The 26,509-nt window shown below is 36.6% G+C and overlaps 1 protein-coding gene across 2 annotated transcripts in view; it reads left to right on the top strand.

Moving 5' to 3' along the window:
- The window catches only part of Exo70 (exocyst complex component 7), a 340,721-nt gene that overhangs the window by 166,307 nt on the left and 147,905 nt on the right, over nucleotides 1-26,509 (top strand). For both annotated transcript variants that reach the window (XM_090377714.1, XM_090377715.1), the window contains 3 exons: nucleotides 3,485-3,549; nucleotides 11,800-11,861; nucleotides 22,172-22,278. In XM_090377714.1, the coding sequence (XP_090233840.1) occupies nucleotides 3,485-3,549; nucleotides 11,800-11,861; nucleotides 22,172-22,278 (234 nt within the window). The remainder of the gene's footprint in view (nucleotides 1-3,484; nucleotides 3,550-11,799; nucleotides 11,862-22,171; nucleotides 22,279-26,509) is intronic.

The following is a 26,509-nucleotide window of genomic DNA, read 5'->3' as shown; positions in this document are numbered from 1 at the left end:
TAAAAACCAAATAACAACATAACAACAACGCTAGCAGTTTTCCGACCCATCTAACACTGCCTCGATAACATCAGCAAATATTCTTGCACCCTTTCTATTTAAGTGTATCCCATCCCTGTAGAAGCAGTCTCTCCTGTCAACAAGCACAGACCAGGCTGAAAAAAATTCTACCCCTTGAACCTTGCACAATCTCTCCAGGGCCGAATTGATTGACAAGGCTCTCATCATATACTCCCTCCTATTGTGTCTGGGCAGAATTGCAGACACTTTTTATTATTATTATTATTATTATTATTAGCCATATGGTGCAAGGAAGCCTGCGGCTTATGCTGCACCAGCCAAAAAAAAAGTTCTGAATTACCCTGAGAGAGAGAGAGAGAGAGAGAGAGAGAGAGAGAGAAGTAAAAGGGAATCACCAAGAAAAGGAAGAATGATGATATCCAGCTCAGGACCCTGGGTGTACCAAGCCCATACTCACCAGATGTGAGCCCCTGATGTGATCTGGGGTTATGTCCCCAAAACTCCCTGGCTCTATTCAAAAGTTCTTTTGCATCTGTACAAAAGAGTGTAGTCAAGTTAATTAACAACTTGCCTTTTACAAAGTAACTCTACACACTGTCTCAGTCTCGTAGACACAGTTTCTTCTGAATTGGCATCTGCAATTCCACCACTCTTCCAAACCAATCTGAACATGAGCCTAGGCAACATCTATTCACTGTCCAAATGCAAACTCATAGAACTTTTCTTCATGCTTCTACTTCTGTTCCCTGGAACAATTTTCATTCAAATGTATTCCTCAAAAACTAATCTCCAGAAATCCAACAAGTATGTTTTGTCATTTCTACCATCATATTCAGGAGTTTTTATATTAATAATAAAACTGGTTTAAACATTAGTTTTATGAAAGGAGAACATTTCCCTGCCAATTTCTAATGAACGTCATGATGGTAGAGTAATCCTAGAGAAAAAAGTTCTTCCCATTCTTTGAGGTAAAATAAATAAGTAAAATAAGTTTATTTTAAAACAAATGAAATGTCAGTGGGCAACTGCAGTTCTCTCTCTTTTTTTTTTTTTTTTTGATGAATGCAACTGTTCCATTCAAAGAAGAAATAAAAGTAATGGCAAAATAAGCAAGCCAAGTAAAATGATAAATAGTGCTCACCAATGATTTATTAAAAATTAATAAATAAATGAGACAGCATCTTTTATTTTTATTTTGACTAGGTAGCTAAACAATGAGATATTTTTGGGCCAATGCTGAAGGATTCACACAACTTTTAAAAGAAATATAACGTTGTGTGTGTGAGAGAGAGATAATCATGGTTTAGTTTTTAAAAATCCATTCTAGCTCAGCAACATACACTTCAGGCTTTATCAGCATCCATATTGGAATTTATGAACTACTGCCACTTTTAAATCATCATTATTTTTTTGTTATTTATTAAAAATCAAATTAGAAACTTACCCATGGTGTTATATTACTTATTGTGACATAAAACACCATAATATATTTAAAATTCACCCAATTTGTCCAGATGTGTATACATCTGGACAAAAAATTAATAAATAAAATAAAAAGATAATAAAAAAACAATCCAATGATTCATCTCTGGTACTTTATAAATATAAATATCGTTAAAGAGAGTATGTCTGAAATCATATGAAGTGGTACTTTAATCCAAAGTTTGCCAAAAAATATACATACATAAAAGGTGATGGAAAATTTAATAAAACAATTGGCCGAAAATGACTTGGAAATAATGAAATGACTGCTGTAATATTCCGATGTCTACCACCGTCGCGGTTTTCCTTTCACATTCAACCCTAACTCGTGACTTTTTTTCAACATTGACCAGTACTTGTTGAATAAATCTGCAGATCTCTTACTCTTAATTTCAATCTCTTACTCTTAATGTCATTAGTTCCAACGTGTACAACAATATCATCTTTTGTGCCCTGAAAAGATATCTTAACTTTGTAGTCATGATGGAGATCATTGTAGTATTTGCCATGGAGTGCCTTTTTCTCACCCAGCTTTCTGTCGGTATGAGTGGGGTCTGATTGTTAAGGTTGTCTCATGTGCTGTTTGTGTATATTTCTTATAGCTTGGTAGATTGATATGTTTTCATTGAAGTAATCCTGCAGGTTCTTAATCGAATTCTTCTCTTGTTCAGTAAGGTTAGCTAATCCCTTCCCTCCTTCTTTCCGGTCAGTCTATGGTTGACCTTTGGTGGTGTTGGCAGTTTTGGGTCATCATTATCCTGGTTGATCTCATAATCTCCTCCAATGGGACTGCATAAGTGTTTATGGCTGTGACCATGTTCCCATCGTTCAGCTTTAATTTAACAATCTTAGTCTCATGATGGTATTTCTCAGTCAGGTTGGCCTTGATGTTCTTGTGTTCTAACTGGTGGGCATGCATCATTCCCAGTAAGTCTCTTCCTCTGTAATGGCTTCAATCTATTCACTAGTCTTTAGCTGGTAGTTTCAGCCAACTGGATGACCTTGATGCAATCCATGGGTCTTACATTTATTTAGGCCAAATTGCATCCTGATGTCAGTACTGAACCCTTCGGTGATCTGGAGTAGCTTTTGAAGTTGATTCTCAGTTGAGGCATAGTTTGATGTCAGCCATGTACATCAGGTGAGAGAGGGTGTACAGGTTCTTATTCCTTTCTTTTAGGGTATATACATGCATATTGTTACTGAGGACAGTGGGTTGAGTCCTAGACAGAACCATAGTGGATTCAGGACATCTCCCTGGAAGGTTCCTCTTCCTGTGGGGATGGGTCTGGTCGTGATGTTCTTGACCTGTTTAGCTTCTGGCTTTTGCATCCAGTTAGTGATGGTAGTTATTTGGAGTGACACCAGATGGTGCTGCTTTTCCCCTCAGCCATCACTTCGACCTTGGGGGGATCCAATGAAGCGACTTTTCTGACGCCCATTTTTTCTCCCTAGAGGTTCATCCCCCGTGTTGGAATTCAAACTTGGATCCATGATATTGCTGGTCCAGCATCGTAACCACTGAGCTAATCGTGCCTATTATTAGTATTATTATGTTAATACTACATATATATAACATGTTTATAATATTTAAAACATGTTTAGATTAATTTAATAAAATCATTTTTCATTCTTTATAATCACGTGCACAAAAGGGTTTAGCTATCATGAATAAACATAGTGCATTGCGTTTTCAGACTTCCACCTTACATATAAACCATTGCATCATTAACATTGCTTTAAAAAAAATCAATGTTTCATATTGTAAAGTGTTAAAATATTAAAAAAAAAAAATACAAAAAATTTATATATTTTTTATATAGTTTTATTTTATATGCATCTTGTGCATTCTTTCTTAGTGGATATTTTTTACTTGTGTTTTTAAAATGTATTAACTTTAGTTTTCTTTAGCATTATCTGAAATTTTCTCATATGATAATGTAAAGGTTCACCATAATAATAAGAGTATATTGTTTTTCAGGGAAATCGAAGAAATATAATGCGTGATACTCCTCCTCGTCATGCTCCTAGGAAAATTCAGAGGGCGTGAGTTAATTTTTAAATTTTATAGAGATTGTGTGTGCATGCACACACTCTCTCAATTAATCAGTTGTAATTAGCATAACTGTTTTAAGTGTCACTGCGGTATATTGGTGTATATTCACTATTAACAGAAATTAAAAATAAAAAAATTAAGTGGTGACAACATGAATTTTAGTAGTCCTGTTTTATGGTTTTGACTTTCAGCCCAAATTGTGTTCAAATTTGAGATATACGGCTGGCGGGGGAGTGGAGAACTACCATTCTCTTGCTGGTAGTATGCACAATACACCAAATTGCTTGCTTGTGTAACTTTCTTCACCAAGATTAAAATCATTTTTTTAATAAAATAATGAAACACAAACTTTTATTTCAAATTTCTTTATTTCATTTTACTTATTTATTTTTAGTTTTTTCAAAAAGATATTTCTAGTAGTCTACAGTATGCACATGTGCCTACTCATATGACACTTCCTGAGTGAATGAAAATGATAGTTGGTGGTGCTCTTTAACATTGTTAGTCTCATTTTCATTGCAACATTGTTGGTGGTGCTCTTTAACATTGTTAAAGAGCACCACCAACAATGTTGCAATGAAAAAAATATATAAAAATTTTGTGTTGTAATTATGTCTGTTATATTATTAAAATAATGAATGACATCGACATGCACAGTTTTAAACTATTTTTAGCATTTATTTCCAGAAAACCCAAATGGTGAACCCTGTAGAGGGTTGTTAAAATTAAAGTATCCCTATGTAGAGGGCTCTGGAGTGAGTTCTAAAGCTCGTACTGAAGAGAAATTTGGACAACAGGTAAAATAAAGAATGCACTCACGATTTATTGAAAAAAAAAAAAAAAAAAAAAGATTAGTTACAAAATTTGTCACTGTATGGAGTGTAATTATCTTAGTCACGATTATGCAAATAATGTAAGTTATTTGCATATCAAGTAAATCTCCATGTGGTAGAACAAGTGTGCCATCTGTTTCTCGTGAAGTGGACATGCCGTATTCCACTGTAAGGCTAGTAATGCGTCAGGTGTGTGGTACTATCCTTACAAGATGCACATGCTAAAGCATGGTGATGCAGATATTCGTTTCACTTACACACTTCAGTTTTTGGCATGAATGACGGTGGATATCACTTGGCCATGGAACATCCTTTGGAGTGATGAAGCCCACTTCTGCTTAAATGAACAAGTGAATACGCATAACTGTTGCATTTGGGCAACAGAAAACCCTCGAATTATCCAAGAGGTCCCATTGCATTCTCCAAAAGTGACAGTGTGGTGTGGATTTACGGCCACATTAATGATTGGAACATATTTTTTTTTAACAGGTAACACCAACTGGACGTTGCACCTGTTCCATCACTGGACGGCGATATTATAAAATGTTGGCAAATTTCGCAATACCAGAGCTGCAACAACGTGGGTGCCTTCAGGATATCATATTCATGCAAGATGGTGTGTCACCACACATCCACGATTGTGTCCAAAGATTGCTAAGGCAACACTTTCCAGACATCTTGGCCACCCCGATCATCAGACCTCATCCCATGCGTCTTCTGTATTAAAAGAATTTGAAGAACCAGGTGTATCGGGAAGGATGTCAAACTCTGGCAGATCTGAAGGACAGCATTAGACATCATGTGCTGGCTATTCCAGTTGACATGTTATGTTCTGCTGTAGAAAATGATGTTTGAATGGAAACTGTTGTTGACCAAGATGGAGGACACATTGAACAATTGTAGCAGAGATGGGAGAAATCCCAGGTGCCGTCTGACACGAACATACCTTATGTGAACAATTGTAGCGGTGTTCAAGTGATTTGTATTGCCACAGTGCCATACTGGGTGATTCACTACCAGTGCGACAAACTTGCAGGAGGTGTAGGGGGCACAAAGATGAATCGGAATCACATAGCATTGCAGGGTCCGAAATGCCTTTGTCATGCGGTAGAGGACGTTGAACGGGAGGTCGTGTGAACAGCGATCCCGCTGGAAGTCAGCATTTGCGAACCGTTTCTGTGGAAGAAACCAAGTAGCAAAAGTCCGCCGGAGTGGATAATCTGCAGGCTCCAATGATTGGACGCATTGTTGATGGCATGAACTCATTTGGTTTGTTGACAGTATCCTCCATACAGTGGATTGGGAAATACCCAATCGTTGGCCTATCGCTCGAGTACTCATACTCGGATTGCCTTCTGTAAGACGTAGGACATTCTCCTCATTGTCTGGCGTTCTTGTCGTTCGCTCTCGATTCATGGTACCTCTCGTGAAACAACCAGTCTCACGTAACCTTCTGTGCACACGTGCGAAAATCGTATGATGAGGAGCATGCCTGTGCGGGAAACATTCCTGGTACAAGCACAGAGCGGCGCGCCCGTTACAGTCCGCAGCTCCATACGCGAGGTGCATGTCAGCCAGTTCAACGTTTGAATACTTGTCCATCCTACTGCCTTGGAAACCGGTTCGCAAATGCTGACTTCCAGCGGGATCGCTGTTCATGCGACCTCCCGTTGAACGTCCTCTACCGCATGATGAAGGCATTTCGGACCCTGCAATGCTATGGGATTCCGATTTGTCTTTGTGCCTCCTACACCTCCTGCAAGTTTGTCGCACTGGTAGTGAATCACCCTGTATAGTGACAAATTTTGTAACTAATTTTTTTTTTCCAAGAAATGGCAAGCCCATTTTTTATTGTCCAAATTTTTCTTCAGTACGAGCCTTAGAACTCGCTCCAGAGCCCCTTTACATAGGGATACTCTAATAATTTTAACAACCCTGTACATCAGTGGTGGCCAACCTTTTACATACCATGCGCCAATTTTTTCACATAAGAGTTCAGATGCGCCATACAACTCAAGCACCTTTTCTACCTTCTTACATTCATGGTTGGGGTTGGAAAATAGGGATAGGGGTAGGATCTGCTTCGCTTAGGGGAGGAAAAAGAATAACTCAAACACGCGGCTAAATTAAATAATGTATGCCAGTTCAAAGGACACATGTTTATTGGAGCACCAATCTACAATAGTGAGAGATGATCTCTTGGATGAGAGGGCGACCGCTGATGGTGCTACAGCTGCCGGAGAGTCCCGTTTGGTGAAGATAGCTCTGCGCCACAGTTGTTAGATGTGATGAGAGAGAAAGAGAGAGAGAGAGCTGTGAGCCAGATGGAGCACCGAGAGCGAGATCAGGTTGGAACTTGGAGTTGTCTGTTCTCTCTGCTTGCTAGAAGGAGTCCAGGCATATCCTTAATAACCTTTTTAATAAAAGTATGTTTATGAACATGATTAACATTTTTAAATGATTTAATTATTGTATGTAAAGCAATTTATATTACAGCACATAAACATTACTTACCATTAATGAGACTTTTGAGCCTGTTTGGATTTCGCCAGTCTTTCAATGTTTGGTGTTAAATTTGTTACTGAGGGCAGCAGAGAATTCTTCCAATTTGAATTAGTCATTCGCGACCTCGTTTTGCTTTTGATCAATTTCATGGATGAAAATGCTTGTTCACATCTGTATGTCGTTCTGAAATGACATATATAATTTTTTGCAAATTTTCTTAGTTCTGGGAAATGTTCACAGAGTAATGAACGCCAGAAATTAATCATGTCAGAACTCCCCCCCCCCCTACTATTTCTTGAGTTGGCAAAATGCGATTGATGGAAATTTCTCGTAGATGAAAATACCTCAAATTTATCATTTCATTGTTTCCTTTTAACTTGAAAGACTTCCGACAAAGGATCTATTTGTATATTCTCAGTCCCCTGAAAAAAGTCACGTATTGCATTTATTTTCCCACTTGTGCATAGAGTCGGGCGCCGGAGGCAATGGCCATACAAAAGTATGGACGACTAGGTGCTCACTATATTTTCATAGCCATAGATCACTTGCGGTCAAAATTCAGAATTCATTTTTTTGGAGACTATTTAATTTATTTCTTTTGCTAAATTGAGGGAATTGGCACGTTTATTCGTGTAAGTGGAAAGAAGGTAGTGAGTGTCTTATGCCATATGCGGAAGGACCTGAAATAAAAGGAAATAGAACCAAAGAATCGGCAATATGGGCTTTGGGTACTTGAGAAATTTTATGATGAAATATGCCACTTGTAATCTTCCGAAGCGCCATGTTTGGCGCATGCGCCATAGGTTGGCCACCCCTGCTGTACATCAATGTGCCTTCTGCTAAGCCTTTTTTTTTAATGCATCCAATATGAGATTAAATGTGATGTTATAAGACAGGTACTCTAATTATACAGTGCAAATGGTTGTTGCAGTCATAGAAACTGTATTCTCATATTCTTATTGAAGATATGTTGTGATGTTAGATTTTTATTTTGTGACTAGTTGTTGCGGGAGGTATGAATCTTAGATGAAATGAAAACACCAACTTTAAAAGCTTATAATGCAGCTCTATGTGAATTGTTCTTTTTCTTCTATTATTTTAAAATTTTATTAAATAATATTACATACAGAATATTGTAATTCTGAAATATGATTTTTACGTTCACAGTGTTTTTTTTTTTTTTTTTTTTTTTTTTTAAATAATCTTGTAGCTTAACTGGTTACACAGAATGATTTTCACACTTCAACCTATCGAAATTTATGATGGGTATCTGTTGGGACCATGCAGCCATTTTTGTTATGTTCAGAGGCACATCCACTTCTAGATTAAAAGGAGCAGCAAAAGAGATAATCAAACCTTCAGAGTTAATAAGAGTATTATTGGATTCTGGTTAATATCTATACATTTAGAGATCTTTCCTATTCACATGGTTAGTTCAGAGGGTGAAATGGGTAACTGCAGACTTGTAAGTTTGACTTCTGTGCCAAGGAAAATAATGTTGAAAGCTAAAGAACTAATACAAAATTCATCTTGATAGGAATGGAGCAACGAGGCAATCACAGCGTGGATTTGTTAATTATAGATCATGCCTGTGAAGTCTGATTAGTTAGTGTAAAGTTGGTTTTGTGGAACTAGATCTAAAGAATACTTTTGACATTAGATAGTAGTAGATTTCTGTGAAGCTTTTGATACTATTCCACAAAAAAAATGATTGATATGTAAATAAATGTTACATTAGAGGCAAGTTATTAATACTGATAAAGAGATGGTTATGCAACATATCCCCATTCACAAGATTATTGAATAATCTGGTGAGTGGGGATACCGAGGGATTTTGGTGTTTGCCTTTAACTACTATTTATTAATATTTATTAATAATATAGATATTTTAAGTCTAATGTCGAAGTCTGCTTGATCATACAAAGTTGGCCAAGGTAGTTAAATACTATCTTATGAGAAAACTTTGGATAAATTATCACATAGGCTTAAAAATTCAATGTTTAACATTGGTAAGTTCAAGTACTGCATTTTGGGCAATCCCAGAATAACATATAATTTGGGGTGCACCAAGCTCAAGGTGTGAGTTTGGTGCTACTCAAATGATAAGCTAATTATTTCACTGCATAAAGCACCAGATAAGGCACATCTTGGATACTGCATACGGGTTTGGAAACATTTTATGAAGGGTGTAAATCTATTGGAAATGGTATAGAGAAGGGCAGTGAGATTAGTTGAGGGTGAAAAAGGCTATCATTATTATGAACGGTTAGGTTCTGTAATTGCAGTATCTAGGCATCTACGGTGGCCTAATTGAAGCATTTAACCAAAGGAAGAAGTATGAGAAAGCTGACCTGATGAGAAGTCAAAACCTTTTCTCAGGGAAGCTATGATATGCCCATCAGTCCTTCAGAGCTCAGGGAGACCTACCCGGCTCTGTCAGCGAGTCCTGATGGGATAACTCCTAAACAACTTAAGAATATTCCTGTTTAAATCCTAATCGACTTGATGCATATATTTCTTCTGTTAAATACTATTCCTGAAACTCTTCTTAGAGCATATACAATCTTAATTCCAAAGAAGAGTGACCCCACCTTGCCCGGTGTCTATCGCCCTATAACCGTGGACTCACTGGTGGTGAGACTATACCATAAAATCCCGAACAAGAGGGTATTGAAGTTGATTCGCTTTAACCATCGACAGTAAGTCTTCATTCCCACCGATGGCTATGCTGAGAATGTTTATCTTCGCTCTATGACCATACACCGTCAGAGAGGACTTACGACCATTATACTTGCCTTTGATTGATATTCAGAAGCCGTTTGACGAAGTATCTTACTGAGTGGGGATAGAAGCCTTGCAGAGGAAAGGCTTTTCTATTTCTTTTATGAAGTACATTATCTCCCTGCAGGAGAATTGCTCTACAAGCCTAACAGTTGCAGGTTAAGAACATGCAATCAGACCAACAAGAGGAGTGCAACAAGGAGACCCTCTATCTCCCCTATTCTTTAACCTAGTATTGGACTTGCTCTTAAAAGAGCTCCCTACTCATATTGGCTTTACTCTGCAGGAGCAGAAAATTAATGCAATGGCTTTTGCATGACTTGATTCTAATGGCTTCCACCAAAGGTGGCCTACAGAGGATACTTGACCAGGCCTTTAACTTCTTTAAGAAGCGAGACTTGGCAATAAACCTCTAAAAATCTGGACTTTGTCCCTCATACCATCAGGCCGTGAAAAGAAAATTAAGGTCCAGGATGCTAAATTCCTGTTGGATAGAACTGAGCTTCCATCTGCATCAGTGGAGACTATGTGGAGGTGTCTCGGGGTGAAATTTTCACCCGGAGGTAGAACTAGTGTGGGATGCAACTTGAGTTCCTCTCTAACTAAACTCAGGAACCCCCCCCCCCCCCCCCCCGGAACCACAACAGTTACTATTTATACTTAGTCTATGCATTACCAAGGCTTTACCATAAATTAATGCTGGGGCGGGTCACAGCTTGAGCAGCTCAACATTGAAGTCAGAACGGCCATCCAGACATGGATGCACCTGCCCAAAGACCTGCCTACGGCTTTCATTCATGCTGAAGTGGTGGAGGAGGACTTGGCGTCCTATCTATGTGATGGATAATTCCTGTTTTCAAATGAAACTGGCTACTGGGATTGGAAACATCTTCATCCCTGACTGTACGAAAAGTAGCTGAGTCAAGTCTTGTCAAGAAGGAGCTGACGTCTTGAAACAATCTAATCAAAGACCAGCACCTTATAATGGACACAGTCTCAAAACTTAAACATTGGCAGGACCTTTTGCATGGATTCTATGATGGAAATTCCCTCAAGACCTCTCATAAAGTCAAGTCCCAACACTGATGGGTGAGCGATGGCTCCTGACTCCTATCAGGGCACATGTACATTGATGTAATAAGAACTAGAATTAATGATCTACTGACCCTGGCAAGAACGTCCAGAAGTAGGAGTGAGAGTACTGCATGTAGGGTGAGATGCCGAGTAACTGAAACCCTTGCTCATGTGGCTTTAAGATGCCACTGGACCCATGGTATGAGGGTCAAGAAGCACAATGCCATAGTCATTATATTAGAGAACTGACTATCAAAGAGAATGGATCATGTTGAAGGAACTGCATTACCAGACAGATCAGGGTATGAGGAAACCTGATCTGGTGTACTTCAATGCACAGAGCACTCACATTATAGAGACTCAGGTTGTAGGACATGGCCACGACCTTGATGTATCCCGTAGACTAAAAGCAAGATATTATGATACAAATAATAGTTAAAAATCAAATCAGACATTTAACAGGGTTCAACCCAACTGTATCTACTGCAACCATTTCACATAGAGGAGTTTGGAATCTGGCCTCAGCCTCTTATCTGCAGACCTTATGCTGCCTCTGACCTAAAAATAATGGCAGTCCAGGTCTTGCAGGGAACCCACACCTGCTGTCGGGTCCATCAAAGGATGGCCTCCATGGTGTAATGCTCCATCATGTTGCTCGTCTACGGCACACTTAACAGGCTACTTCTCACCATTAAAATTGAGAAGGAGAATTCAAATAAAATAATATTAAAAAGGTTGCATAAACTAAATGGTGATGGCAATTTTACTCTTTCTCAGACAGCATGCTACATATAGAAGGAAACAAATTTAAATTGAAAACACGTGGTTGTAGAATATATATGTCAAAATTTGCCTTCAACCAAAGAGTAATTCACTGTTGAAATAAATCTCCACCTAGTGTTGTGGAAGTAGTTAATGTGAATAAATTTAAAGGGGGATTGGACAAATTATGAGCGTGTTTCCTTGCATCATTTTTTAAATACTAATATTATTTTTGTGTAAAGTTTTAATTTTATATATGTTTCACAATGTTCTTTTCTATTTAAGGTTTGCAAATGCAACTGCTGCAATAATGAAATATTCACCAACTGTTGAAAGCACTGTGTTAGGTAAGGGTGGCTAAATAAAAATTGTTTCTTTAGTGTTGGTTTTGTAGGTTCTTTTAGAATAACAAAAAGGATGATATTTTGTTATAAAATTCATTTTCATTTGAATGTTATTAAAAGAGGCAAAGGAATCAAATTGTCAGGTTAAGTTTTTTTATTTTTGTAGTGGTCTGGGCACTACTATTATTTTTTATTTTATTATTATTATTATTATTTTTTTTTTTTTTGAGGTAGTTAAGTTTTTTATGACAGTGTTACATGTAAATTGATGGTTGGTGATAGTAGTTTTGAAGTTAAGAAGTATTTTTATTTATTTATTTTTTAATATTTAAATACTGGTTAGTAATTTAAATTAAAATGCAGTGGAATGTTAGGGACAATATTCTTGTTGACGCTGACCAAACAGTAAATGTGACTTAAACAATTTGAAAGTAGTAAAATAAAGTCCACCTATATAGAAAAAGAAAAATGGGAAAAGTAATGAAGAGTACAGATTTTTGGGTTCCCAAAAATGAAAAACTAGAATGAATGGAATAAAATTTTTCAGAAGTGTGAACTCCAGAATGCCAGTGAGATATGTCTCTTTGAATGGCTAAGTCTTTTATAAGCTGTAATGAAAATTTAGAGAGAGAAAGTAAAATTAATAAGATGAAGGACACCTAATGAAGAATAACATGAAAAAAAAAAAAAAAAAGGCAAAGGATGAATCATTATTGAAACACTGTTCATCCTTTGCCCCACTGGAGTGCCCCATGAACTTTCCTATGAAAGATCATGGGGCATTAGTGGCCAAATTTCTTCTGTTCTTTCCCAGGTATTTTCATTTTGAGTTCTTTAAGCATTTTCTTCTTATTAAAACCTTCATTTTATGTATTTTACTCTCTCTAAATTTTAATTTCGGTTTGTGACTTAGCCAGTCAAGGAGGCATATTTCCTCACTGGCATTCTGGAGTTTTCATTTCTGAAAAATTTGCTTCCATTCTTTCTAGTTTTTCATCTCATTGGTTTTTAATGTTTCCGTTATTTTCCTGTTATTCATTTTCTACACAGCTGGACTTTATTTTACTACTTAAAATTTTTTTAAAATCACATTTCTTGTCTATCTGATAGTGACAAGAATATTGTTCATATTTTACTCCTGATCTCTAAAGAAAGGTCTATAACAGTGGTGTACGTTAGATCTGTCAGGAGTTTGCTGAACATATGGGCACTGGGGTGTGAGTTTTTCACTAGTGACCAGTCCTGTGGGATGAGTTTCTTCGCAGAATTTTTAAAATTCTTAAAAACAAAAACTATATACATAAATGCTTTTAAAGAGAAATTATTCTTAAAGATCAAATCAGATTTTTAGGAAAAAATCACATAGAAGTGTAGAAAATTTGTAAAAAGAAACTTAATATGGCCTCGTTTTTATACAATAATAATACCTTGTACATCTATTTATTATCCCTTAATTCAGTTTCATCAACTTCCAGATTCGAATTTCAGAGAATTTCCTCTTTTGTAATCCTAAATCTGACAAAATTGGCTACTGTCAAATGCAATCTCATGCTCTGATTTTAAAAACAATTTTCCTGCTGCCTTTTGTGTTTCCACACAGATAAGACTTAGTAGCACTTACTGGAAGATTTCAAGACAATTTGTACATAAATGCACACATTATTTGAATTCTACTTGAAATGACCTTTAAAAATATACTTCTCAGGGTCTACATGTAAAAATATGCACTGTTTGCTCAGAAAGTTTGGTGAAATTTCTGACCAAATGAACGTTTTAAAAAATAATTTTATTCACCGTTAAATGTTTGCATTGTTAATATTTTTCAGTGTAATCTTCTGTAACCACACACTTGTTGCATCATGCCTGCCACTAATGAAACATTTTTGGAGGTCTTCTTTTCTAAATGTTTTTAGGTGGTTTCTCATGTTTTATGGGATTTCTTGTATCAGCTCAAGTTGTTTTCTTTTCATATCCTGATGTAATTTTGAGAAATGGCTAAAAGTTGCATGGTGCCAAATCAGGCAAATAAGTTGTTCCACAACAGGAATGCTTTTGTTGGTCAGAATTTGCCAGACTGTGAGTGATGGTAGACACAGTATATTGTCACTGTTCAGATGTCACCATTTTCATTACATGAAACAAATGAGAATAACAGGTGTCCAGTCAATGCAGCTGTCCACTAGATTGGCAAGTAACAAGTTAAAACGTGGGGTGTAAATGCTAAAAAGATGTCATCATAATCCTTTCTCACAATCTTTTAGCTATCTTGATGTATTCAAGAAGTATTATTATTATTATTATTAGCCATATGGTGCAAGGAAGCCAGAGGCTTATGCTGCACCAGACAAAAAAAAATTTCTAAATTACCCTGAGTAAAAGAGAGACAGAGACAGAGAAACAAGAGTCAGAAGTAGAAAGAAATCACCAAGAAAGAGAAGAAAGCCAAGCCCATACTCACCAAATGTGAGCCCCTCATTCACCAAACATTTTGACCAAATCTTGTGTTTATACATGTGGTTTCTGAGAAAGGCTAAATGTCTCGGTGTGAGAAATGGATAAGGACTATTTGAAATTAAGTAGCCCTTATCCATTTCTTTCATATAATTTGCTTTATTACATATTTTATTTTCATTTTCTGTAATACTGATCCCCTTCCAAGGACGTAAGTTTAGTAGTGCGTTTGTAGCCAATATTCAATTGCAAGTAAAGTTCTTTGTAACCATGACCTAACATGGTATCAGAGTGGGACAACTTTACACTACTTTATAAATCAACTTTGTCAAATAGAAAATTAATGCATATATTTTTTTAAAAGGAGTATGTGCATAATGCCTAAAAGACATGAATAAAGGTGCAAAAGTACACTTTTATTTCATTCCTCTTACATTTGGAACAGGACCAGGGTATGTCTGCCAGGGGCAAAAGTTGATGATGTTATAGAGCAGATATCATCTTTTAAGGGCACAAAAGGCGATATTATTGTACACATTAGAACTAACGACATTAAGAGTAAGAGATCTGCAGATTTACTCAAAAAGTACGGGTCAATGTTGAAAAGTCACGAGTTAGGATCGAATGTGAAAGTGTCTGCAATTCTACTCAGACACGATGGGAGGCAGTATATGATGAAAGCCTTGTTGATCAATTTGGCCCTGGAGAGATTGTGCAAGGCTCAAGGGGTAGAATATTTTTCAGCCTGGTCTGTGCTTGTTGACAGGAGAGACTGTTTCTACAAGGATGGGGTACAACTTAAATAGAAAGGGTTCAAGAATATTTGCTGATGCTATCGAGGCAGTGTTAGGTGGGTCAGAAAACTGCTAGCTTGGGGAGGGGATACACACTAAAACATTAACAGAGGCTGCAGGTAGAGGCAAAAATGATTCTTGCACTGCTTCTATTAGAATGAGCAGCAGCCTAGAAAGCAAGGCAATGGAGATTTAAATTCATGGGCTGTGTTAGGGTATAACTAAGAGAAGAAACAGGTGCATGTATACTTGCATGTACACCAATGCTAGGAGTATAGTTAATAAATTTGATGAGCTTGAAGTGCTACTCAAGACATCAAAGGCAGATATTTTTGGGATATCAGAGATGTGGTGTCACACAGACATAAGCAATGCAGAATTGGAATTTGGGGAGTACAATGTGTACAGAAAGGATAGACAGGACAGCAAGGGAGGATGGGTTATAAAATTTATGCTATTAGTTAAGAAACACACGAAATCTAAGGAAGTGCATCCAATTGGTGTTGGTGGACAATGCAATGTTGAGTTTGTTTGGTGTGACACAAGCATTGGGAAAGGAAAAATGAGAGTAGGTGTGTGTTATAGGCCTAATGAATCTGATGAGTATAATGAGCAATTTACAGAGAAATAGAGTGGGCCGGTAAATCATTGTCTTATAAAGGGGGATTTTAACTTTACAGATATTGACTGGAACTTGTGAGTTGTTCACTCGCACACTAGCATGACTTTTGTGGATTTATTGGATGACTGTTTTCTATAGCAACTCATTCGAGAGGCAACCAGAGAGAGTAATACTCTTGATCTGATTATCAGCAGTGATTGTTCATGCATTAAGAATTTGCAGATAAAGGAACCACTGGGTGACAGTGATCACAATGTACTGATATGAGAATTAGTTAAAGATGTAACTACCATCAAGGTGAAAGGGAAGGGCTTTTGCTTTCGTAAAGGTGACTACAGGGGTCTCAGACAGTTTTTAAATTCTGGGACTTTTAATTTCAGGGACTTAATTTTGGAGGCTACTAGGCTTTTCATTCCAACTAAGAAATACTGTTCAAGGTTTAGGCCTAAATGGATGTCAGATGAACTAGTGAGGCTCGTGGCAGAGAAGAAAAATGTATGGGATGCATGTAAAGTATCAGGTGACACAGAAGTGTATGACAGATATAAACTAGTCTGTAATGAAGTCACAAAGGAGGTTAGGCAGGCAAAGGCAGATTATGAGAAATCCTTGGAAAAGGATGCAAAGAAAAACAGAAATGCGATCTTTACTTATGTAAACTCTAGAAGGAAAGGGATGAATCAGATTGGACCTCGTAACATAGATAGGGTTGACTACTGATGATCATGTTAAGGTAGCTGATAAACTGAATGAGTATTTTGCCTCTACATTCACACACGAGGAGTTATTCAATGAGGGGAGTACCAGAAGTTCATCAAACTCTAACAGGGAGCTAAATGATTTTGTAATAACTGAGAGTAAAGTGGAGGAGAAATTGTTGAAGTTAAACATAAAAAAGGCACCTGGGGTGGACGTGATCTATGCAGTTATATTAAAGGAGGCAGCAAAGGAAGTAAGCAAACCCTTAACTATAATTATGAGAGATTCCTTGGACTCAGGCGAGGTCCCCGTGGACTGGAGGTGTGCAAACCTATCACCAATTCTCAACAAGGGGAATTCAAAAGGTGACACAAGTAACTATAGACCTGTTAGTTTAACTTGTGTTCCTGTGAAAATAATGGAATCACTGGTTAAAGAAGCATTGCAGGATCATCTAGACAAGACTGCAGTAATTGTTAAGACACAGCATGGATTTGTCAAAGGGAGGTCTTGTCTGACCAATTTTATTGGATACTATATGGTCACAAAGGAACTGAATGATAAAAATAATTTTGATATCATATACTTGGATTTCAGGAAAGCTTTTTATACTGTTGCACATGGAAGACTGCTGTACAAATTGGAGAGTTATGGCATTAAGGGTAAGTTGCTACAATGGATAAAGGGATGGTTACTGGGAGACGACAGAGAGTGGTAATCAGTGGACCCTACTCTTCATGGACAAATGTTATTGATGGAGTTCCCCAGGGGTTGGTGTTAGGCCCATTGTTGTTTTGTATATTTATCAGTGATATTAATGAAGGTATATCAAGTTGAATGTCCAAGTTTGCAGATGATACAAAGGTTGGCAGGGTTGTTGGGCAAATAGGCTGAGAAGAGTTTACAAGTTTGCAGATGATACAAAGGTTGGTAGATAAGTTGGCCAAATGGTCTGAGAAGTGGCAACTGAAGTTTAACATTAATAAATTCAAAGTACTGCATATGGATAGCAATAACCAAAGAGAAACATACCAACTGTTTTGTACTACACTCATGAAAGTAAAAAAGACTTGGGGGTAATTGTGCAGTCAAATATGAAGTTCGCTGTGCAGTGCTGACAGGCTTTCAGGGCAGGTCATGGAGTCTTATCAATGGTATATAGGAATTTTGCTAGCAGGGACAGAGAGGTGATTATCCCGTTATACAAGGCAATGGTGAAGCCACACCTAGAGTACTGTGCACAGGTCTGGATGCCGAGTTTCTAGAATGCGTACAAAGAAGGACAACAAGATTGGTGAGGGGAACAAAGGGGTGCTCTTACCAAGAAAGACTTAAGTTCTGCAAATTGCAGTGCCTGGAATCAGATCACCTCAGGTAAACACCTGAGGTGATCTGATTTCAGTGTATAAGGCCTTGAATGGGTTGAGCAAGCTGAATGCTGATGGGATTCTTCCTCTTGCTCAGATTAAGAACCTGAGGGGGGGCACAGATTCAAATTGAGGAAAGACAGTTGTAGAATAGACGTGTGGAAATTTGCCTTTAGCCCACGAGTTGATTGGTGGAACAGACTTCCATCTTTTATTGTGGAAGGTGATAGCCTAAATAAATTTAAGGCTAAGCTGGACAGGCATTTGGAATGAATGGAGGGATGAAATGGGAGGGTTTTTTTGGCTGATTCTGCATAAGCTTGCTTTCTTGCATCTCATATGCCTCTACTAATGCTTGTGCTAATTTTTTTGACTTAAAAAATTGTTTATAAAAGTTGGAATGACAGTTTAAGACATTTATAACAGTTAGAATACTGTTATAAATGTCTTAAGATAAATCTAGAGTCGTTAGATGGCATACACCACAGTGACTTTACATTTTGCTTAACTGACTGTGAACAAAGCTTGCACTGCAGAGAGTAACAAATTAATAAGAATAAATGTATCAGCATAAGGTGACCTAACTTGGCATACCACTGAATAAGATTTAGAGTACTGCCTTGCATATGACTTTTTTCATAAATTATGCAAAACTTATAACTGTGGTACTAATTCTAACATTAAATATCTTAGTGAAGTTTTGAAAATTATTTTATTACCAAATTAACCCTTTCCAGAAAATGTTCCGTAACGGATCGACTTTTTTTATTTTACAAATTAAAAGTATGCATCATGTGAATACTCATTATATAGTTTTTTGTGTTTTCTATTAATTTTTTTTGTAGAAAATACATGGGAGTAATTAACCCATTTGGGCTATCCCGAGTTATCTAATGTATGCCAAAAAGTCTGCAAATTACACAGATTTTTTTAATAAATCATCTTCTTGCAAAAAAATGCAAACCATTTTCTAATGGTCAATTCATCAAAGACCCATTTTTTGAAATAACAGATTCTCTTTTTGAAAATTTTAAGAACAAAAATGAAATTAAAAGTGCTCTTCAAGATCTGCAATTATCTCGAAATACTGTGATGCGACGCATCAAAAAAAATGAGTAAAAATGTGAGTGAACAATTGCTAGCTGATGTTACTAATTGTGTGTCCTTTTCTTTACAACTGGATGAATCTACAGGACGTCAGTGATACAGTTCAATTGCTCATTTTTATTCGTATGGTTTTCAATTATTCTGCCACTATAGAAGAACTGCTGGGTATGGTTTTGTTAAAAGAAAGAACTAGAGGTAATTTTTTCAATAAAAATTTTATTGAAAAAATAAATTAGCACTATTTAAGCTCCTATCAATAACAACAGATGGAGCTTAAAGCAATGACAGGGCATCTTAACGGATTCATCGCATTGTGCCAAAAGGATGATGAATTCCCAGATTTTTTGAGTTACCACTGTATCATCCACCAAAAAGTGTTAGCCAGAAAAAGATTAAATACTAAAAGTATTATGGACATAGATTTCAAAATCGTGAATTCCATCAGAGAACAATCTCTTAAAAGGAGACTTTTCAAAATGCACCTCGATGAAAATGAATGAGAATCTGATATTACACACAGATATGAGGTGGCTGAGTCGGGGTAAGTTTCTACAGAGATTTCTAAATTTGCTGAAATGAAATTAAAAAAATTTGTTGCTCAAAGGGGAGATGATTATCAGCAGCTACAAGATATGGAGTGATTGTGTGATCTGGCTTTTTTTGGCAGGTTTTAGCAGTAAATTAAGTGATCTGAATATGGAATTACAAGGAAAAAATAAAAATGTGGGTGACATGATTAGTAGTATTTCTGCACATAAATATTTGGCAATGGCTAAGGATCTCAAACAAAAAAAAAAATTCGATCATTTTGCAAATATGCAAGATCATCTGCAAAAATATCCTGTTTTTGAATTTAATAGTGAGAAATATGTTTCTGAAATTGAGAATGTTGTGGACGATTTTGAAACCAGATTCAGTGATTTTAAAATAATTGAAGACATTTTTCAGTATATTTCTTATCCATTTAATGTCAATTTAGATACAAAACAAATTACAGAAAAAAATCGCTGCGATGTTTCACACAGAAAATATTACTTGAAAATGAAATTATTACATTGCGAAACGATATCTTCCTAAAAGACAGATCATCAGAAAAAGACTTTTGGAAATATGTTTGCCGAGAAAAGTACTCAAATGTCAAAAAATGCAGTGAACTTTTAATTCCTGTTTTGGTTCCACATATACTGACTTGCATACAGAAGACTCTTTAAGGTTGGCCTTATCACAGTATATCCCCGTTTTGAAAGCTTGGAAGATGACATGAAAACACAAACTTCATATAAATACGTATGAATTTAAAATAAGAATTCTGAATTGTATTGAATTTTAAAATTTATAAACATTTTTCAATGTGTGTGGATTAACGTTTTTAACTATGTGCAATGAAATTCTTGAGATGGTAGATCGCGGCACATTTTGAAGGAAAAAAGTAGATCACATCACAAATTAAGTTGGCCACCCCTGCTGTATAAGCTTGTTTTCTTGCCTTATTTGCCACTACTAATACTGTATTATTTTTAATCACTCTTTCATTGTAAATAGACTATGCAAAATAAACTGTAAAAAAAAATTTCGAAGTAATCTTGTCTTTTGCATGTGTGTTTATTTTTTTATATTTTTATCTTTTAACGACTGCCACTTAGACAATTTTTCATGCTGTTTTCTGTAATTTAAAATTAAAAAAATATATAAATTATTAACTGATTTTCAAGAATAGTGAGAGTAGATAATTGTGTCATAAATGCCCTAAGATGATGATAGAAATGCTGATTTATGTAGAACTTGTATCATTTAATGAACTTTTAATTTTCTGTTGATAGATCATTTTGTATACATAGAAAAATGGAATTCAAGGCTCATGAAAAGAATTTATTCCTTTTCTACATAATTTCTAAATTTGTTTTCTCAATGGTCTCCTCTGCCAGCACAATATGGCTCAAAGGACTTCATATTAACAATTGTATTACACAATTTGTAATGGAACCTGATATTGACAGATCAGGGTAATCAGAATGAAAATTTAACTCACTTAAGAGTGTAGCCTTCATTTTGTAATGCATATGGACACGGAAATGTTTCAGTACCCAACATTTATTTATTTATATTGCAGCAATTTCTAAAATATTTCTATAGAATTAGTTAAGTCAGTTCTCAGGGCTGGTTGGAAATTGCTGATTTCCTCATTCCTTTGATTTCTGTGAACAAATTTTGGTGTTATTCGATTGGGGCTGTGGAGAATCAGTCCTGTATAGATTAAACACAATTTTTTTCTATTACTAGCTGGACTTGGTACATCATGGCCTTAGTCGCCCTTGTGCCATAAAAACCAAAATAAATTCAAAAATCTATTAGCTCCTGCCCCCAAATGCAATTTCATAAGGAAAGGAGGCTTTTTTAGCATTTTTTTTTAAATTTAGCCTTTAACAGTATATACTGCAGAAATAGTTGACTTCTTTTCTGTTAGTAAAGAATATTTTTGAGAATGCCTAATGTCATTTGTATTTACAGTAGCTATTTTTAAAGGAATTTTAAAATATTCAACTCTTAAAACAACTGGAATTTGGTAGCCTATGAAAATTTTACCTTCATTTTTATTCTCATGCAAGTATAAAATTTCAAGTTCATAGCTGCAATAGTTATTTTTTAAGATTTTTCTGTAAAATCATCTTATTTTATTTTTTTGATAAAATTAATTTGCCATGCTCTCAACAGAATGCCTTGAGAAGACTGAACTGTTACTTAGACAAAAGAATAAACATGAATACTGGAAAGAAAGAAAGAAATTTCTGCTAAGATGAAATGAATAAAAATAGCTAAAAGTTGTTTAAAGAGCCCTCTGCTCTTTGTGGGAACACAAGGTGATTCAGGTGTGAATCAGGTAAAAATTCAGGTGTTAATTAATGCCTTGAATCAGGGGTGATTCAGGCCATTAATTAACATCAGTATTTCATTTTTGAACCTGATTGTACTCATTACCCATTTGACTCTGCAGACTTGAAAAGTGATAATGTGAATGCATGCTGCTTACAGACCTGTTACAGAGACAAACATTTATTTTAGTATAAAAGCTCATATTATTCTATCTTCCTCTGGAGGTCAGATGATAAAAAAAAAAAAAAAAAAAATCATTATTTCTTTGAGCTTTGTAAACTTGCTAATGATTTTATACCATCTATTTAAGACATTTCTGAATTATTGCTAATAATGTGTTATTGTAACAAAGTTTTGTTCGTCTCTGTTAATAACTAAGTGTGTAATATATTTTATTAATAGGACAGCGATTTCAGACAGCCCTATTACCTGAACCAAGAGATGAAATTCCTGAACAGGAAATTTTAGCATACCTCACTTCTGTGAATGCCCTTTATAAATTAATGCAGGTTAGTTTTTATATGATGCTTAATAAATACAGTGCACTTAAAAAAAATATATATGTATTATTAGTATATAGTATTAGCAATGGCCAACATGGTGCAAGGAAGCCTATGGCTTTGCTGCACCAGCCAAAAAAAAAAAAAAAAAACCTTAGAATAATAAATAAATAATAAAAAAAAAATAAAAAAATAAAATAATAATAAGATTAAAAAAATAATAAGAGAAAAAGAAATAGATAACCCATGTGTTTTCCTCCTCCCGTAGGTAATTATCCAGGTGACCTTTGAATTTCCCCAAACTGGCAGCCTCTACCACCCATGTAGGTAACTTATTCCAGTAATTTATAACTCATTGGCTAAAATAAAACTTTCTGAAATCCAGCCTAAACATCTCCCCCTCTAACTTACAATCATGGCCCCTAGTTCTAGAATCATTTATAACTGAAAATTTCATCCTCATTCATTTTGCTTTTGCCTCACAGAGCCTTAAACACCTCAATCAAGTCTCCTGTAATATGCCTCATTTACAAGCTGTGCAGTGCAACCCACATATCTGATGTCCTTCCTCATATGAATGCCCTTTTGCTGATCTCACCAGGAAAGTTACCCATCTTTGGACCATTTCAAGAAGCACAATGTTTTTCTTTAGGTGTGGTCTCCATACTTGAACGTAGTATTCCAAGTGTGATCTAACAATAGCCTTATATAATGGAATTATGATGTCCTTATCTCTACAAGCAATTGTTCGATAAATCATTGATAAGACATCATGGGCCTTCCTTGCAGCCTGTCTACAATGCTCGAACTTCATGTCTGACCGTATCGTAACACTCAAGTTCCCTTCCTCCACTACTGGCTTTAGTTCAACTCCACCAAGTGTGTATGTTATTTTGGGGTTACTGGTCCTCAGGTGTAATACCTTATGATTTGCTGGAATAAAGCATAGCTGCCATTTTTTTGACCATCCCTAAAGTCTGTCTAGGTCATTCTGAAGAAGCTCTTCTTGGCGGTGATCATTAACAACTCTACCAATCTTTACATCATCTGCAAATTTAGATATCACACCCTCTATCCCTTCATCGTTTATGAAAATCAAAAACCATCCTTGGGGAACCCCCACTTCTTACATCAACCCAATCTGAGGAATAACCATTTATCACAACCCTCTGCCTCCTGCCCTGAAGCCATCCAGCTATCCATCTAAGGATTTTCCCTGTGATTTAAACGTGTTCCAGCTTATAGAGTAACTGCTCATGTGGGATTGAGTCAAATGCTTTGCTGAAATCCAAATAAACTGTCAAAATTATTCCTGAAGTCCAGCTCTTGAGTGACCCTGTCAAAATAGCTAACCAGATTAGTTAAACATGATTTAACTTGGAACAGAAGTTAAACTAACATGTCTATAATTATTTGTGTCACCCTTTGAACCCTCTTTGTGAATTGGAGATACATTTACACATCTCCAGTCCATGGGGACTCCCCCCCCCCGTGAATCTAAGGGATGCACTCATAATTATGGCTAAGGGTTTGCTAACTTCCCACACTGCCTCCTTCAATATAACTGGATAGATTCCATCTGCCCCAGGTTCCTTTTTTATGTTTGACTTTAACAATGTCTCCTCCACTTTGCTCTCCATTATTACAAAATCATTTAACTCCCTGTTAGAGTTTAGTAAACTTCTGTCCTTCCCTTCTTTACAGAATTCCTCGTGTCTGAATGTATATGCAAAATACTCATTCAGTTTGTCAGCTATCTGAACAGGATCATCAACAGTCTAACCACCAACATCAAGTGGACCTATCTGATTCATCCCCTTTCTTCTAGAGTTTATATAAGTGAAGTCTTTGTTGTTTTTCTTTGCATCCTTTGCCAAGGATTTCTCGTAATCAGCCTTCGCTTGCCTAACCTCCTTTGTGACTTGATTACAGACTAGCTTATATCTACCATAGGCTTCTGTGTCATCCGATAGTTTTTATGCATCCTACACATTTTTCTTCTCTGCTATGAGCCTCATTAGTTCATCCGACATCCATTTAGGTCTAAATCTTGAATAGTATTTCTAAGTTGGTATGAAATGCCTAGTAGCTTCCAAGATTAATTCCTTGAAGGCTTCCTATTTAGAATTTTCTGTTTTTAACATCATCAGTTGATCCCACTGTATAGAATTTAAAAAATGTCTGAGACCACTGAAGTCACCTTTATGAAAACAAAAGCCCTTCCCTTTACCCTAGATGGTAGCTACATCTTTAAGTAAATTCCACATCAGCACACTGTGATCACTACTACCTAGTGGTTCCTTTATCTTCATATTCTTAATGCATGAAGAATCACTGCTGATAATCAGATCAAGAGTTACCTTGAACATTCTGCTGTAGAAAACAAGCATCCAATAAATCCACAAGTCTTGCTAGCATGTGAGTGACCACCCACAAGTTCCAGTCAATACCTGGAAAGTAAAATCTCCCATTAGAAGACATTCTGATTTATTGGCCCACTCTATATGTATCTGCACAATTGTTCATTGTACTCATCAGAGTCATTAGTCCAATAACACACTCCTACTCTCATTTTCCCTTTCCCAGTGTTTGACACACCAAAATGGCTCAAAATTACGCTGTCGATCTATGTCAACTAGATGCACTTCCTTAGATTTTGTTTCTTAACTAACAGCATAACCCCTCCTTCCTTCCTATTCTTTCTGTATGCATTGTGCTCCCCAAATTCCAATTCTGCATCCCTTTATAACTGAATGACACCACATCTCTGATATCCCAACAATATCTGCCTTGGATGCCTTAACCAGCACTTCAAATTCATCAAATTTATTTACTATACTCTGGTGCACACTGGTGTACATGCAAGTATATATGCACCTGTTCTTACTCTTAGTTACCCTAACACAGCCCATGTATTTACTTGTTCCATGATGACTCCCAGCAGCTCTAGAAATCCCCAGCAACCTGCTCTCTATTCTTCTGCTCATTACAATAGCAGCAGTGCAAGAATTACTTTTGCCTCTGCCTGCAGCTACTATTAATCTTTTAGTCTGTGAATTCCTCCATGCTGGCAGTTTTCCAATCCACCTAACACTGCCCTGATAGCATCAACAAATAATCTTGTATCCTTTCTATTTAAGTGTATTGCATCCCTGTAGAAGCAGTCTCTCTTGTTCGCAAGCACACACCACACTGAAAAAAATTCTATCCCATGAGTCTTGCACAATTTCTCCAGGGCTAAATTGATTGACAAGGCTCTCATCATATACTCCTCCTGTTGTGTTCTGGCAAGATTTGCAGACACTTTCAAATTAACCCTAACTCGTGACTTTTTTCAACCTGTGCTTGTTAAGTAAATCTACAGATCTCTTGCTCTTAAGATTATTAGTGCCAACATGTACAACAATAATACCTTTTGTGCCCTTAAAAGATATCTGTCCTACAACATCATCAACTTTTGTCCCTGGCAGACATACCCCGGTCCTGTTCCACCTATCCTTTTTGCATAATATATTCCCTGACAATCGAGTCACTGACAATAATTACTCCTGTGGGACCCATGCATTCTGCCTTGGAGATTGCCACTGTGTTGCCTGATGCACAGGAGTGAGCTCTGGTGTTGAGTTGGGCAGCTGAGAGCTTGATGGGCCCCTCATATTAATTTCTTCACGGTCATCTACCCTACACCTCAAATTCTCATAAATGTCCCTCAGAACGCTGAGTTGACACCTAATTTCTTCACAGTCTTTGCACCTAGCACACACACAAAGACATCCTGCTTGGATAGGATTGCAGACACTTTCAACTTTAATCCTTACCAGCAGTTTTTTTTTTTCAACATTGCTTTGTACTCGTTAAGTAAGTCCTTAGATCTCCTACTCTTAATGTCATTCGTGCCAATATGTATAGCAATATCATCTTTTTTGTTTTTAAAGATGATACATGCTCTTCAGTGTCATCAACCATTTACCCATGGCAGACATCTTGGTCCTATTCCACCTATTCTTTTTGCTTAATATATTTCCCCTGGCAATAGAGTCACTGACTATATCTACCTCTTGTGGGACCAGTGAATTATGTCTTGGGGTTGCCGCTTTGTTGCGTGGTGCACAAGGGCAAGCTCTGGTGTTGAGGTGTGCAGCTGAGAGCTTGATATGCTCCACAATTTAATTCCTTCGACAGCATCCACCCTGTTCTTCAAGCTCTCATAAATGCCCATCAGTATGCTAAGTCAAATGCA

Source organism: Mastigoproctus giganteus, chromosome 7, assembly GCF_048544385.1.
Source record: "Mastigoproctus giganteus isolate SK-2022 chromosome 7, ASM4854438v1, whole genome shotgun sequence".
Lineage (NCBI taxonomy): Eukaryota > Metazoa > Arthropoda > Arachnida > Uropygi > Thelyphonidae > Mastigoproctus > Mastigoproctus giganteus.
The sequence above is the reverse complement of the archived record's forward strand: the minus strand, read 5'-3'. Positions and strand labels throughout refer to the sequence as shown.